The following is a 16,110-nucleotide window of genomic DNA, read 5'->3' on the forward strand; positions in this document are numbered from 1 at the left end:
ATGTGCTATGCATATACATTCATTTAAATTTAATTGAAACCGTTTCTCTTCAGGTTTACAAGACTTTATGATTACATTTCCTTTGTACAAATGTCCAGTTCCATGTCCACTGCAGTTCAGATCTTCTGTTGGATTTAGGTTTTATCTATAAACAAATGGAAACATCATCGTCACTAAAATTGTGCATTTTGTATTGTATTTCTGTAGGATGCATCCTAAATACAGTCGTGAATAATTATTTAGTATAGGGTATTATTACAAATAGTATAATAGTAATTAAAATATATAATTCATATTATATTAATAATTTATTGGCACATCTGTTTTTTTTCTAGTAATAGTTTTCAAGTGGCAATCTCTCCAGTGTAACTTCATGTCTATTATGAGTCATTAATAACTACTTATAGCTAATTAATCTCAAAAATCAATTTTTCTTAGCCTAATGATTAATCATTACTTCTCTTACCTCATCCGTTGTTTGCTCCCTCCACCTCGAAGTCGTCTGGCAGCAGTTTGTCTTGCCGGTTGCCCAGAGTGAAAGCAAGCAGTGCCAGTAACCCTGCGTCCAGGATGCTTATAATTCCTAGAATATAAGCCCAGCGAACGGTGCAGTTCCCCAGCGTGTACTTGTCCGTCCGCTCGCCACACATTCGCTTTACCTCCGGAGCATCCCACCCGTCCGGATATATCATACAACCCATCACCATCAACACAGCTACAACATCAAGTGCAAAGGTTAAAAAAAAAAATCTCTAACTTCTCCATATAGGCCTACTTTTTTATAGAAAAATTGTTTCAATTAATAGTCACAATATTTCATTTTTCATGACTTATAACGAAATTGTGAGGGATTTGGTTAGGCTATGCTGCTTGAAAGTTTGTGAACCACTTGCAGAATCTGTGAAAATGTGAATAATTTTAACAAAATAAGAGGGATCATACAAAATGCATGTCATTTTTTATTTAGTACTGTCCTGAGTAAGATATTTTACATAAACGATGTTTACATAGTCCACAAGACAAAAAAATAAAAAAAATAGCTGAATTTATAAATATGACCCAATTAAAAAGTTTATGAACCCTTGATTCTTAAAGGGTTAGTTCACCCAAAAATGAAAATTAACTTCTTTAATCTTCGGAACACAAATTAATATATTTTAGTTGAAATCCGATGGCTCCGTGAGGCCTCAATAGAGAGAAATGATATTTCCTCTCTCAAGATCCATAAAGGTAGTACTAAAAACATATTTAAATCAGGTCATGTGAGTACAGTGGTTCAATATTAATATTATAAAGCGACGAGAATATTTTTGGAGCGCCAAAAAAAAACAAAACAAAACAAAAAAAAAACGACTTATTTAGTGATGGCCGATTTCAAAACACTGCTTCAGGTCAGGAAGATTCGGAGCACAAATGAATCATCGAATCTGCTGTTCGGAGCGCTAAAGTCACGTGATTTCAGCCGTTGGCAGTTTGACACGCGATCTGAATCATGATTCGACACACTGATTCATTTATGCTCCGAATCTTCCTGAAGCAGTGTTTTGAAATCGGCCATCACTAAATAAGTAGTTTTTACTTTTTTTTTGGCGCACCAAAAATATTCTCGTCGCTTTATAATATTAATATTGAACCACTGTACTCACATGAACCGATTTAAATATGTTTTAGTACCTTTATGGATCTTGAGAGAGGAAGTGTCATTGCTCCCTATTGAGGCATCACTGAGCCATCGGATTTCAACTAAAATATCTTAATTTGTGTTCCGATTAACGAAGGTCTTACGGGTGGAACGGCATGAGGGTGAGTAATAAATGACATTTTTGGGTGAACTAACCCTTTAATACTGTGGATGATCCACGACTGTGTTCATGTTTTGTGATTGTTGTTCATGAGTCGCTTGTTGGTTTTGCGTATTTGAGCCCTTTCCAGCAGTGACTGTATGATTTTGAGATCCATCTTTTCACACTGAGGACAACTGAGGAACTCAAACACAACTATTAAAAAAGGTTCAAACATTCACTGATGCTCCAGAAGGAAACACGATGCATTAAGAGCGGGGGTGAAAACCTTTTGAATTTGAAGATCAAAGAATATTGTACTTAATTTGTTTTCTGGCAAACATTTACGTTTACATTTATTTCTGTTGCTTCCGAAGGGCAGCACTAAATGAAAAATAAAAACATATTTAAACAAAATAAGAAAAATTTGGATATCTCTATCCTGTTCAAAAGTTTTCACCCCTGACTCTTAATGCATTGTGTTTCCTTCTGGAGCATCAGTGAATGTTTTAACCTTTTTTTAATAGTTGTGTTTGAGTCCCTCAGTTGTCCTCAGTGTGAAAAGATGGATCTGAGAATCATACAGTCACTGCTGGAAATGGTTAAAATATGAAAAAGATGCTGGAAAACAAGAATTTTCAGGACCTGGAGGGACCCTTTTTCTGAAAAATATTGGGCATTTTAACTGCTCAAGACAAACAAGGAACTCATGAACAACCATCACAAAACAAAAAAACGGTCGTAGATCTTCCGGGTAACCAAACGCAGTATTAAGAATCAAGGGTTCACAAACTTTTGAGCGGGTCGTTTTTATAAATTCAGCTATTTTTTTGTTTTGTTTTGTTTTGTGGACCATATGTAAACATTTTTTATGTAAAATATTTTTTTCAGAAGTTTAAATAAAAAATAACATGCATATTGTACTCTTATTTTGTTCAAATTAATCACATTTTCACAGATTCTGCAAGGGGTTCACAAACTTTCAAGCAGCACTGTACATACATATTCTACTATATATATATATATATATATATATATATATACAGAAGAAAAAGTCAAAACAGGTTTGGAATGACAAGCAGGTGAGTAAATGATGACATAATTTTCATTTTTGGGTGAACTATCCCTTTAAGATAGTATACGTCATTGTATGGTCTTTTGTTCATTCGCCAAAAAACATAATAAATATGGCGTCAACCCTAAATAAACCTATTAAGAAACATTTCATTTTTTGTTAAATGCATTTTGTTTTGTTTTATAAGCAGCATTACAGTATTTATACTGATTAGCAAGTCCAACTGGAAAACAATTAGCCCACCTGAAGATGTTTGCATCCATGCGCATATCTTGTACACACTTGCGGAGTTGAGGAAGAAGAAAAGACCCAAGCACACAATGGTGCCTACGATAAGGAGCATTGAGGTGCCTACAAAAAACATAGCAGTCCTGAAAGCCCCAGAGGGGATCGAGCCAAAATCAAACACACTTCCTTTACAGACCAATTCAGAGGTGATGGGGTTGCCAATACAGTAGTGAAAAAGCCCAAAGTATCCAGCCTGCGGGGTGTTAACACTGTCACCAATCCAATAGGGCTGAATGAAGACCACCACAGTAATGATGGCGAAGCATATGGTGAAAACAGCCCACAAGACGCCGATGGCTCTGGCATTTCTCACATAATTGGTGTGGTAGATTTTAGCAGCCTCTTGGGCTGGAAGCATCTTCTCATTCGCCATTATTAGCTCAATTTGCGTTTATCTAGCGATGTTAGAAATCTGTAGATATTTCTAAAGAAGAAAACCAGACCAGATGAAAATCTAATTCAGAATCCACTGACAGCTCCTATCATACTGTAGCTTATTAGTTCTTCTTTTTCAAAGAATTTAATCTGAAGAAGTCCAAAGGCTGCTGAGACCGTAGTGTCAGAAACATTGTTGTTGCCAACAAAGGTGTCAGTTTTAAATTATTAATGGTAAATTCAGCCGAGGAATAAGGTGACGACAATAACCTGTTAGATGATGTAATCAGATATGTTTGTTACTTCACAGTAAAAGAAAAGCTAATGTGTTCTAGGCACAACATGAACTCTTTATCTTTTGTAAAATGCTGCACTCAACAGCCCTTGCCAAATCTATGTAACACAACTTTGTTGACTTTGTACTCTACTAGACTGACAACTTTATCTCACCAAGACAAAATTTTACTCAGAAACATGTTTTTTTTTTTTTTTAAATGCAGATCACAGTCTGTATGAGGGTATCCTTGACACTAATTATAAGTAGGTTTGGGAATCATGAGAAATTTTCCGGTTCCGATTCCGGTTCTACCTAACGATTCCAGTTCCATTTCCATTAAAATAATTAAATGACTAATAAAAAATAGTAGTAAGAGAAAAATGCACAATACTCGACTCAAACAGTCCTTTTTGTGTTTATTATTCTTGTAAAATGAATTTAACAGACTGTTAATCTCAACAAATTCGCTAACACTTTACAGTAAGGTTCATTAGTTAACATAAGTTAACTACATTAACATGAACTAATAATGAACTGCATTTCTACAGCATTTATTAATCTTTGTTAAAGGGATAGTTCACCCAAAAATGAAAATTTGATGTTTATCTGCTTACCCCCAGTGCATCCAAGATGTAGGTGACTTTGTTTCTTCAGTAGAACACAAATGATGATTTTTTAACTCCAACCGTTGCCGTCTGTCAGTGGTATAATGCAAGTCAGCGGGAACTTGAACTATAAGAGTAAATAAAACACGACAGACAAATCCAAATTAAACTCTGCGGCTCGTGACTACATATTGATGTCTTAAGACATGAAACGATTGGTTTGTGCGAGAAACCGAACAGTATTTATATCATTTTTTACCTCTAATTGGCTAATTTGCTGCTCAAGAAACATTTTTTTATTATTATCAATGTTTAAAATTGCTGCTTAATTTTTTTTTTTTTTAGGATTCTTTGATGAATAGATAGTTCAAAAGAACACATTCTAAATGCATTTTACTGTCACTTTGGATCAATTTAATGTGTCCTTACTGAATAAATATATTAATTTCTTTAAAAAATATTAGTCACCCCAAACTTTTGAACAGAAGTGTATAATGATGCATTAATTTGATAGCAAAGTGAATGGACTTGTCAACTTTTAAGAGGAAGAAAACACTTCTTCACTTTTCTTCTTTTTTTTTGTGCTAACTTTTTTTTTAAGTTTTAGTTTAAATTCTAAAAACAACCATGTCCACCAGGACAAAAGGAGAGAGAGAGATAGAGAGAGATCATTGCTAATGGGGTTTTAGTAGTGATATAAATAAACAATAAATGTATCTCTGGAATTTGTTGCACAGAAGGGAATTTGTCAGACAGTCAACAACAAAGACTGCACTCTAATGTATGCGTTCCTTTCAGGCGTGATGTGAAGCCTTTGCTTTGTAGGTCAAAAATTACAAAAATATCAAAGGCACTGCGAGCCTGATATGTAAACAGAACCCTTGAGCATTGCACAATGCTGCAATAACAATGCAACATCTGTTTAGCAGCAATATATTTAATAGTGCATAAAAAGATTTTAAGATATATTAACAGATATACATGCATGGAAGACCATACGTTTTTGCCTGAATTATGCAACAAAACCTTTCATAATGCCCAAGCCACATTTTACAGCATCATTCCTTGACAAATTTATTCTATTTCAGGCCTCTGTGAAGTATGCGTTTCTGTGTGTTATTGCTCAGTGATGAAAATATAGTTCTGCATTTCATGTTTGTATCAAAAATACCACAGGCCTGCATGGCTAAAACAAGTCTCATGCCATTTCTGCCCCTTGGGTGTCCAGAATCTTCACAGATTCAATTCAACATTACAGAATTTCTTAATTATTAGAAATTAGTAGATAAAATAACTAATTTTGGATCTCATGATTTTCATACTCATTGGAAATATGTTCAGTGTGATACTAGCTTCTTGAAATGTTCACGTGATGTAGTCTATATAGCAAATTATTAACAGCCTACTTAAAAACAACACACATCAAAATTCATATTTGTTGGCGTTGTTTAATTCATGTTGTAGAACAAAATGCGAAAATCTCTTCGTGTAATACTCATAAACTTAAACTACTCATACATCCAAAATCGGCATTTTACAAACTGAACAGCTGTAGCAAAGCGTTAGCATGTAGCAAATATGGGTGGTTCTCGGTTGTGACTTGAAATTATGCTGCCTTCACGTGCTATAGGAAATTTGATAATTCTACTTCTGAAGTCGTGATTACGAGCTTATTTCATTCTAGTTTCGACATTAGAGGGCGTTCATGTGCAATTTTTTTTACATAGGAAACTTATTAGCGATGATTCCGAGAGCACGTGAAGGCAGCATAAGCCACCACAGATGTTCCTGCTTCAATAAGAGAAACGCTGACCTACACAGGTAAGAAAACGGCGCTAGTCAAGCCATTATATTGGAGTTTTAAAGGAAACATCTGCCCAACGCTGAACACATGCTGTATTAGGCCTGTTATTACCAAGTGCTATTATTTAGTATGCAGTGAAGAGCTTCACCACCAGATGGCTGTCTCCCATCAGAACACACAGTAGCCTATGCCCTAAAAATAAAATTACACCGCAGCAGTAAATATGCCAGATGAGTTTTCCCCATGCACACAGCATCATCAAAACAAACCAGCAGAGAATTCAATGAGGATTCACAGCAGGCGAACTCAGCTTCCACTAGTACACTTCCATTGTTCTGGCATGTAGTTAATGATGTTTTGTAGAGTATGATTTTGTGCATCACAGGCCTGAACTAAAACTTGCATGTAAATCAGGCAGTCTATATTGTGGTGCTGTAAATGTTGCAGTGTGTAGCTGTGGTCGTGCATCGTATGGAACCTCTGAAAATCTCGCGATTTTACGATGGCGCACATAAAAGTAACGCATTTTCACGCAGGTTGTCTGCGGCAGTGAATTTGCATTTTTATCAACATTGACTTATTGTATGTCGTTTATCGGCCAAACCTGACATGTGAAGTACTGCATGGAAGATATTACTCTGACACAGCAGTGTGCTGTAAAGGTAGGCTATTTGATGAATATGATCCCTGGGCTGTACGTCATTTTGCATATACAACTTGATTGATCTTGTTTACTTTAGTCGCCCCTCTGCGCTCTTCCCCTTGTTTTTGTCTTCTCTCTCACACACACACACACACACACACACAGAATATCGAATATTTGATTAGTGTTTGTGAATGCTTGATAATGAATGAGGTAATGTCCAGCATGTCTGCCATCTGGTAGGCCTATGTTAAAATTAACTTATTTACTTTTTTATGCATAGTGAATGAAGTGTCAAATGTAAATAAAGAGTGTTGCAAAATTTTCTGAGACATACATTTAAAAATCTCTTCAGATCTCTTAATTACATTTATGGTTAATCTAAAAGTGGTAAACTAGGCATAAATCAGAATTATAGGCCTAAGTATAACCATATATTAAATAGCTTTGAATTTCAATTAGAACTGATGTGCATAGAAGCAGTTAGAAAACTCATTAGTTTTAATTAAGTTTTTTCCACAGTGAGAAAAGTTTTTCCTTTGCATTTTTCACTTAAAGACCTACACCATTGTCAAAATGATCCCTGTTTACACGGATCAGTGAAAACGACTAAAAAAGTTGTATTATGCATGCCAGGCCAGTAGATGGTGATATCACATTGTAAAGAAACACTAGACGCATGCGCGTCACAAATTAGCATTTTTATATTTTACACAATACACACAATAACTGTAGGCCTGTAATTTAAAAAAGAAACCTGTTTGTTTTCATGTCCCCCAAAAAATGCAGTTGTCATGTAAATGAACGACCAAAACAAATAAAAAAGTTTTTTGTTGAAAATGGTGTTGTTTAAACTGCCTCAAAACTTCACTAAGGGCATGCTGTTTTTCGTGTACGGACAACAATTTTGTCAATGATCGCTGTTCACGTAGATCCGCAAAAACGTTTAAAAGTGCTGTATTATGCATGCCAGACCAGTAGTTGGCGATGTCACTTTGGAAAGAAAAATTACGCGCCTATAGACTGAACACGTAATATGCATGCACATGTGTTTTTGTACTTTAACATGGAGATGATAACATTATCATTGTCAAAAACTTTGAAACCCGTTTGCATGTTCAACGTTTCCCCTGAAACGTTAAAAAAGGTTTTCCTTTTTTAGTTGGTGTAAAAATGGAGTAATGTAAACGGCACCTAAAATTTGGAGATGGAGATGTTAAAGTCAACATGAGCCTTATTGTTCCTATAGTCTAATTGTATTATCGATGCATGATATTTCAAAGACAATTAAAATTGAAATAAAGCTAAAATAGAATATTTGATGAAAAACTTTGATTTTTTAAAAATTTTGAAATACTAAACTTTAAGTACTAATCATTACTAAAACTGAAATAAAAATAATGCCAAATAGAAAAATGACAACAGCACATACTTAATTACTAAAACCTGAACTAAAATTAAAATGAAAGCTGAAAATATAAAAATAAAAGCTACTTCAAAATGAACTAATGTTTAGCAATAGCACTACTGAATGTGAGGTCCATTAATCATGTTGGAGTATGAAGTAACATAGCTCAGTGACAACACTAACGCTAAATAAATAAATAAACAAACAAATAAATAAACCTGAGGCCAGTGCCTCTTATTGATTTTAAGACCAGCTTTAATCTTCATTGCAACTGTTATTTCATTTTACACTAACTAGTAAAGGAAATGCTTTATTGGTTTTTGATTGGGACTGTAATAATGCCATGTGTCTTATTTGACTCATAGTAAACATAATTAGATTTTAGCAGTTAAATTGAGATTGCCTTTTGCTCACTTATTGTGAAATTGACCTGTGTACATCTATCTCATTTAAGCATTGTGTACCTCATATTGTGGCAGATCCATGGTTTTCTTATTTTAATGTAATTGTACAACCAGTCACATTTACAGAGATCATAATCAATTTGAGCACTTAGGGTTTGTTCACCCAAAATTGTTATTTATTACTCACCCTCATGTTGTCCCAAACCTGTAAGACTTTAGTTCATCTTCAAAACACAAATGAAGATCTCTTTAATGAATAACGTATAACGTTTAATGTATATGTATTGTGTTGATGCGAGAGCAGACATTGTTGCGCGAACACTCATTGGAGATAAATATTTCGTAAATAAAGTGGTACTTTTTTGTGCAAACAAAGCAGGAGGGACAGAAAGTTCTCAGATTTCATTGTCATTGCACTAGATGCGAAATATTAAACCAAATGGCTTCTGCTAACAAATGATGATTGACCTTTTTTCAGAAGTAACAACTTTTATTAGCCATTTTCGTTATTTTAAAATCATGTTTAATATCACAAGTGTTCAAACACTTTTTAAAGATTTTACTTTATAAACAATATACCTATTGTTGTGAAATTTAAAATGTGAAATGTTTTGTTTGAAAATGTGTGTTTGTGCTATATTTGGAAATAAGTACTACTTGGTTTGATAGTTTGTTATATAATGCAGTAACATTCATAAATGTTTAAGTACTGTTTAAATGTCCAAATACTTTTTGGGGCCACTGTATTTACTATTAATGTGCCTCCTCCTTACTCAGAAGTTGCCAAAAAGAAGATTTCTTTGTGGCTTTTTTGTCATCTTGCTTTTGATCATATCAAAGGCTGCAACGGTTATTTTTTCAAAGGAATTGATTCCTCACTCAGATCAACGGTCTGTTGCCTCTCATCATCTGCGCTGACCTCTGACCCCTGTTGGAGCTCTCTGTGGTGTGATTGCGGCATTGTAACCTCAAAGCCGTGCCCAGCGCCAGACATTTTCTCTCACCTTGCAGGTGAACGGACTTATGCCTCTCTTCATCAAACCCACACCAGGAAATTCAGAAATCTTTTCTCTGTAGGTTTTCAAGATAATCAGTTTCTCTTGCTTGGAGGGATCAAGGGGTCAAGGTTTGACTGTTTAGCAGGACTTAGGATAAGTTCACACTTTCTTAGGTTCTCTTGGTTCTTTTGGTCTGGACCAAAAAAGAAAATGATACACCTACTGGTTTGTTTAGCATTCACACTGTTATTTTTAACACTAAACCTAAAAAAAAGGCTTTTATGAGTATATTTTTCAACGGAACTTACCAAACATCCAAAAAAACAATGTTGTGCGCTGGGCTAAATGCACTCCTTGTATATGCGTACATATGATGGTATTTTTTACCGGTTTAGAACTCTCAGAGAACTTATAAAATGTGTGAAGTAGTCAAAACAGTGCCAGGAATTCCTCAGTTGCACACGAATGAAGATCTGGTGCAAAAAGATTCAGTTGATGAGCATGATGAGCAACATCATGACTATGACGAGAAAAACCAGGTATGCTTGAGCATGGACCCTTTCCACGTACATTTTTTATATTTTCATTTTTTTTTAAATTTATGTACATAACACTATAGTTAGTATCGTATTACCTTTTCATCAAATTACAAAAAATCTAGTCAACGCTGCTGTGAGGATGCTTCTAAGACAGCGACTGTGGGAGTGACGGAAAAGTTGACATCTTTCTCTCTTTATCAATCTCTATTTATTGGTTTGTTTAGATGTCTTTGGTCAATGTTATGTTATATGTTATGTTATGTTATGTTATATTATGTTACGTTTTGTTACGTTACGTTATGTGACTCATTCATTCATTTTTTTTTTTGTTTGTTTGCCTCTTGTTAGAAGCTAATGAGAGAAGTTAAAAGGGTTTGTCTATCCATTAGCGTTTGTTTCTTTCATGGCATGTGTATAAGCACTATTTTTGTGTCTGCTAATTGTCACGGTTTTCAGATGCATTGTTTCCTTCTTGTCACGTGTTCTTTGTTTTGACAGTTGTGCGCGTGTTGAGTGTGTGCGAGTGTGTTTGTGGGTGTGTCCAGGCCACGACAATCATCATTGGATCCAGCTGCCACTCATCACCTTCCCCACCTGATGCTCATTCAGTCACCCTTCAAATACTCACCTCATTCCCCCATCCATTGTCAGATCGTTGTTTGGTGTCCTGTCTTGTGGTGTCCGTTCATGACCGATATTCCTGTGTTCGTCGTTCCAGTTCCTGTTCTCTTCTTCGTGTCTTCGTTCACCGTCTGGATTGGATTATCACCGTCACCACGCTTCATCACACCAGCACCATCCACGCAGCGATCACCTCAGTTCCTGTTGTCTGCCACGCCTGCCTGTCTCAGACCATTATTGTCTATCTCCTTCAATATTATAATAAACGGAGTTAACTTGCACTTGCTTCCTGTGATTCATCAGGACAGAACGATCTGACCCAGGAACGGAAGCAGCAAGCTCGTCACAGTCTACGCTGGAGGATTTTGTCAACGGTAGCATCCGCCGCATGGAGTCGCAGGAGAGAGACCTGAACAAGACAGGTAGAGCAGTGCAGGCGTTGGCAGCGCAGGTGTCCGAGCTCACCCAGCAATTCCAGCTGTTTCGTGGTCCCGCTGCGCCACCCACACCGCCTGTTCGCTCACCATCACCAGAGGGCGCCCCCAGTTTGGAACCACGTCTTCCGATCCCGGAGTCTTATGGAGGTGAACCCAAATATTGCAGAGCGTTTCTCACACGCTGTTCTATGTACTTTGCTTTGCAGCCACGGACTTTCAGTACGGAGCAGAGTAAAGTGGCGTTTGTTCTCACCCTTCTGACGGGGAGGGCAGCCCTCTGGGGAACGGCAGTGTGGGAGAACCAGGACATCTGCTGCACCTCGTTCCAGGCACTTTCGGCTGAGATGAGAGGAGTGTTCGATCGATCGGTCGCGGGGAAAGAAGCCGCTAGACAACTAGCTGAACTGCACCAAGGAGAGAAGTCGGTGTCTGATTATTCCATCGAATTTCGCACACTTGCAGCTGAGTGCCATTGGAACGAGGAAGCGCAGTGGGACATGTTCCTGCATGGGCTGGCTGATCGCGTCCAGCGGGAGATCTACGCGCTGGACCTCCCCCCGACTTTCAATGGACTCGTGGATTTGGCACTTCGGGTGGACGCTCGGCTGACCAGGGCCGAGCAGCGTGACCCGATTCTAAGGAACACGGAGTATTTGAGGTCCAGCAGCGGGGACGCGGTCAGCCCAGCTCAAGATCCCGAGCCCATGCAGGTGGGTCGAGCTCGGCTTTCCCGGGAGGAGCGGGAAAGGCGGAGGTCCCAAGGACTGTGCCTATATTGTGGTAGACCTGGACATGTTGCGTATAGTTGTCCGTTAAAAAGGGCTAACCCGGCAGTAAATTTGAGGCTACTGTCGGGTGGGATCTCCGCCGGGAAGTCCTCAACCACCTCCACCCTCCTCCCGGTGAGACTGGGGTGGTCCACTCACGTTCACCAGTGTCGTGCACTTCTGGACTCGGGGGCAGAGGGTAATTTTCTGGACAGAGCTCTTGCTAACAAGCTTCACATCCCACTCAAACCCCTCTCCGACAGGATTACAGTTCACGCACTCAATGGACAACGCCTACCCACCATTTCGCACATCACAGATGACATCACCATGACCATCGCCGGCAACCATTCAGAACTCACCTCATTTTTTGTTTTTGATTCCCCCAACTCTCCGGTTGTACTTGGTCACCCCTGGCTCACGAAACACAATCCCCGGGTAGACTGGATCCAGAACTCCATCGTGGCCTGGAGCGAAAGCTGTCATAAGTCTTGTCTCGTTTCTGCCTGTTCGTCTGTCTCTGGTTCTGTGTTGCAGGAGGAAGCGGTGGATCTGTCTAACGTGCCTGTCGAGTACCACGACCTGAAGGAGGTGTTCAGTAAGTCCAGGGCTGCTTCTCTCCCTCCGCATCGTCCCTATGACTGTGCTATAGATTTATTACCAGGTAAATCTCCGCCTAAGGGCAAGTTATATTCACTTTCAGTTCCTGAAAGAGAGGCTATGGAGAAATATATTTCTGATTCACTAGCAACCGGGTTTATTCGCCATTCCTCTTCTCCAGCGGGGGCGGGATTCTTTTTTGTGGGGAAAAAGGATGGATCTCTGCGACCTTGTATTGATTACCGGGGGTTGAATAACATTACGGTAAAGAATACTTATCCTTTGCCGTTAATGTCTTCGGCCTTCGAGAGATTGCAGGGAGCCTCCGTTTTCACAAAATTGGATTTAAGAAATGCTTATCATTTGGTCCGCATCAGGGAGGGCGATGAATGGAAGACTGCTTTTAATACCCCTAGGGGGCACTTTGAATACTTGGTTATGCCGTTCGGGCTTTCCAACTCCCCAGCAGTCTTCCAGGCACTCGTCAATGACGTGCTGAGAGACATGGTCGATCAGTTCATATATGTCTACCTGGACGACATATTGATTTTTCCTCGTCTCTCCAGGAGCATGTTCAGCACGTTCGACGAGTACTTCAGAGGTTGCTAGTGAATGGGCTTTTTGTCAAGGCGGAGAAATGCGTTTTTCATGCACAGTCTGTTCCTTTTCTAGGGTACATCGTGTCGACTGAGGGAGTGCGCATGGATCCTGAGAAAGTAAAGGCTGTGGTAGATTGGCCAAGTCCAGATTCCCGTAAGGCCCTACAGCGGTTTCTGGGGTTCGCCAATTTTTACCGTCGGTTTATCCGCAACTTCAGCCAACTAGCCTCACCTCTGACTGCCTTGACCTCCCCCAGGACTACGTTCAGGTGGTCAGACGCAGCAGAGGCTGCGTTTGCCAAACTGAAGGCTCGCTTTGTTTCGGCCCCCATTCTTGTTGCCCCTGATCCATCACGGCAGTTTGTGGTGGAGGTCGACGCGTCAGAGGTGGGGGTAGGTGCAGTGTTGTCCCAGCGCTCTTCTTCAGACGATAAGATGCATCCCTGCGCGTTTTTGTCTCATCGTTTGTCTCCCGCCGAACGTAATTACGACATTGGTAACAGGGAGTTGCTGGCAGTCAAGTTGGCCTTGGAAGAGTGGCGTCACTGGTTAGAGGGTTCTGGGGTACCCTTTATAGTCTGGACCGATCACAAGAACCTGGAATATATTAGAACAGCCAAAAGATTGAACTCCAGGCAGGCTCGGTGGGCACTTTTTCGGACGTTTTGATTTTACCATCTCGTACCGCCCGGGTTCCAAAAACATCAAACCCGATTCTTTGTCACGTATTTTTGATCGTTCCGAACGCCCGTCTACTCCCGAGTGTATTTTACCTGAGACATTAGTGGTCTCCACTCTGACATGGGAGGTCGAAGAGAGAGTCAAAGCGGCTCTAGAAGGGGTAACGCCTCCGCCCGAGTGTCCACCTAACCGCTTATTTGTGCCGGAGGAACTACGGTCCAGAGTTATCCAGTGGGGTCATTGTTCCAATGTAGCGTGTCATCCAGGAGTCTGTCGAACTAAATTTTTAGTCAAGCAACGATTCTGGTGGCCCCGCATGGCTCGTGACGTTCGTGATTTTGTGTTGGCTTGTTCAGTCTGCGCTGTTGGTAAGACTTCCAATCGTGCTCCAGATGGGTTGCTCCAACCGCTGTCAGTCCCTTCGAGACCCTGGTCCCACATTTCGCTCGATTTTATCACCGCCCTCCCACCCTCCCAAGGGTATACGGTTGTTTTGACCGTAGTGGACCGGTTCTCGAAGGCAGCTCATTTTATCCCCTTGCCCAAATTACCATCAGCCAAGGAGACAGCGGTTACCGTCATTGACCACGTCTTTCGGCTTCATGGCCTCCCGGTAGACGTGGTCTCTGACAGGGGTCCCCAATTTGTATCCAAATTTTGGCAGGAGTTTTGTAGATTGCTGGGGGCGACTGTTAGTTTGTCCTCTGGGTTCCATCCCCAGAGCAATGGTCAGACTGAGAGAGCCAATCAAGATTTGGAGCGAACGTTACGATGTTTGGTCTCTAAGAATCCTTCCTCGTGGAGTCAGCAGCTCTCAATGGTGGAGTACGCCCACAATACGTTACCAGTGTCGTCCACGGGCCTTTCTCCGTTTGAGTGTAGCGTAGGTTACCAGCCACCAATCTTTCCCGGTCTGGAATCCGAAGTCGCGGTCCCCTCCGCACACGCCTTTGTCCAGAGGTGTCACCGTACCTGGACGAGAGCCCGTGAGACTCTCCTCCGGGTAAGGGAGCGCACCAAGGCCAAGGCCGATCGCCACCGGTCAAGGCCTCCCGTGTACGTCGTTGGTCAAAGAGTGTGGCTTTCTACTAAGGATATTCCTCTCCGCTCCGTCTCTAACAAGCTTGCTCCTAAATTTATTGGTCCGTTCACTGTTACCAAGATTGTTAGCCCGGTAGCAGTCCGCCTCAAACTTCCTCCTGCGTACAGGAGGGTTCATTCCGTCTTCCATGTGTCCAAGATTAAGCCCGTTTTTCACTCGGCCATTAATCCGCCTGTTCCGGTTCCCCCACCGCCGCGACTCGTAGATGGGGAACCGTCTTATTCGGTTAATCGGATTCTGGACTCTAGGCGGAGGGGACGCGGATTTCAGTACTTGGTGGACTGGGAAGGTTACGGTCCGGAGGAGAGGAGTTGGGTACCTGCCAGGGACATTCTGGATCACACCCTTATCGATGATTACAATCGACAGGTAAGGGAGTCGGGGAACGCCGGGAGGCGTTCCTAGGAGGAGGGGTACTGTCACGGTTTTCAGATGCATTGTTTCCTTCTTGTCACGTGTTCTTTGTTTTGACAGTTGTGCGCGTGTTGAGTGTGTGCGAGTGTGTTTGTGGGTGTGTCCAGGCCACGACAATCATCATTGGATCCAGCTGCCACTCATCACCTTCCCCACCTGATGCTCATTCAGTCACCCTTCAAATACTCACCTCATTCCCCCATCCATTGTCAGATCGTTGTTTGGTGTCCTGTCTTGTGGTGTCCGTTCATGACCGATATTCCTGTGTTCGTCGTTCCAGTTCCTGTTCTCTTCTTCGTGTCTTCGTTCACCGTCTGGATTGGATTATCACCGTCACCACGCTTCATCACACCAGCACCATCCACGCAGCGATCACCTCAGTTCCTGTTGTCTGCCACGCCTGCCTGTCTCAGACCATTATTGTCTATCTCCTTCAATATTATAATAAACGGAGTTAACTTGCACTTGCTTCCTGTGATTCATCATGACACTAATGGCTTGGTTTGAGTTTGAGATTGGTGTCTGGACTTCCCTCACCTCCTCTACAGAAGGTCCTTGGGAAATAGCAGCCCATCCTTTTCATGGACAACTGTTTGTTTTGCAAATAGAGCAATTTAGCATAATTGCTGATGGGTATTAAGTGGAGTGCTTTGTCCTGGCAGTGCAGGGCACTGCTATCATTAATGTAAACT

General features: G+C 40.6%; 1 protein-coding gene across 1 annotated transcript; it reads right to left on the bottom strand.

The window, feature by feature from the left end:
• Window positions 1-467: 467 nt before the first annotated feature.
• lhfpl5b (LHFPL tetraspan subfamily member 5b) lies at window positions 468-3,517 on the bottom strand. The gene is made up of 2 exons (XM_067393777.1): window positions 3,100-3,517; window positions 468-715 (listed from the first exon to the last, which is right to left on the bottom strand). Exons 1-2 carry the CDS (start codon window positions 3,515-3,517, stop codon window positions 468-470), a joined length of 666 nt encoding a protein of 221 aa, XP_067249878.1.
• Window positions 3,518-16,110: the final 12,593 nt, after the last annotated feature.

Source organism: Chanodichthys erythropterus, chromosome 9 (genome assembly GCF_024489055.1).
Source record: "Chanodichthys erythropterus isolate Z2021 chromosome 9, ASM2448905v1, whole genome shotgun sequence".
Classification (NCBI taxonomy): Eukaryota; Metazoa; Chordata; class Actinopteri; order Cypriniformes; family Xenocyprididae; genus Chanodichthys; species Chanodichthys erythropterus.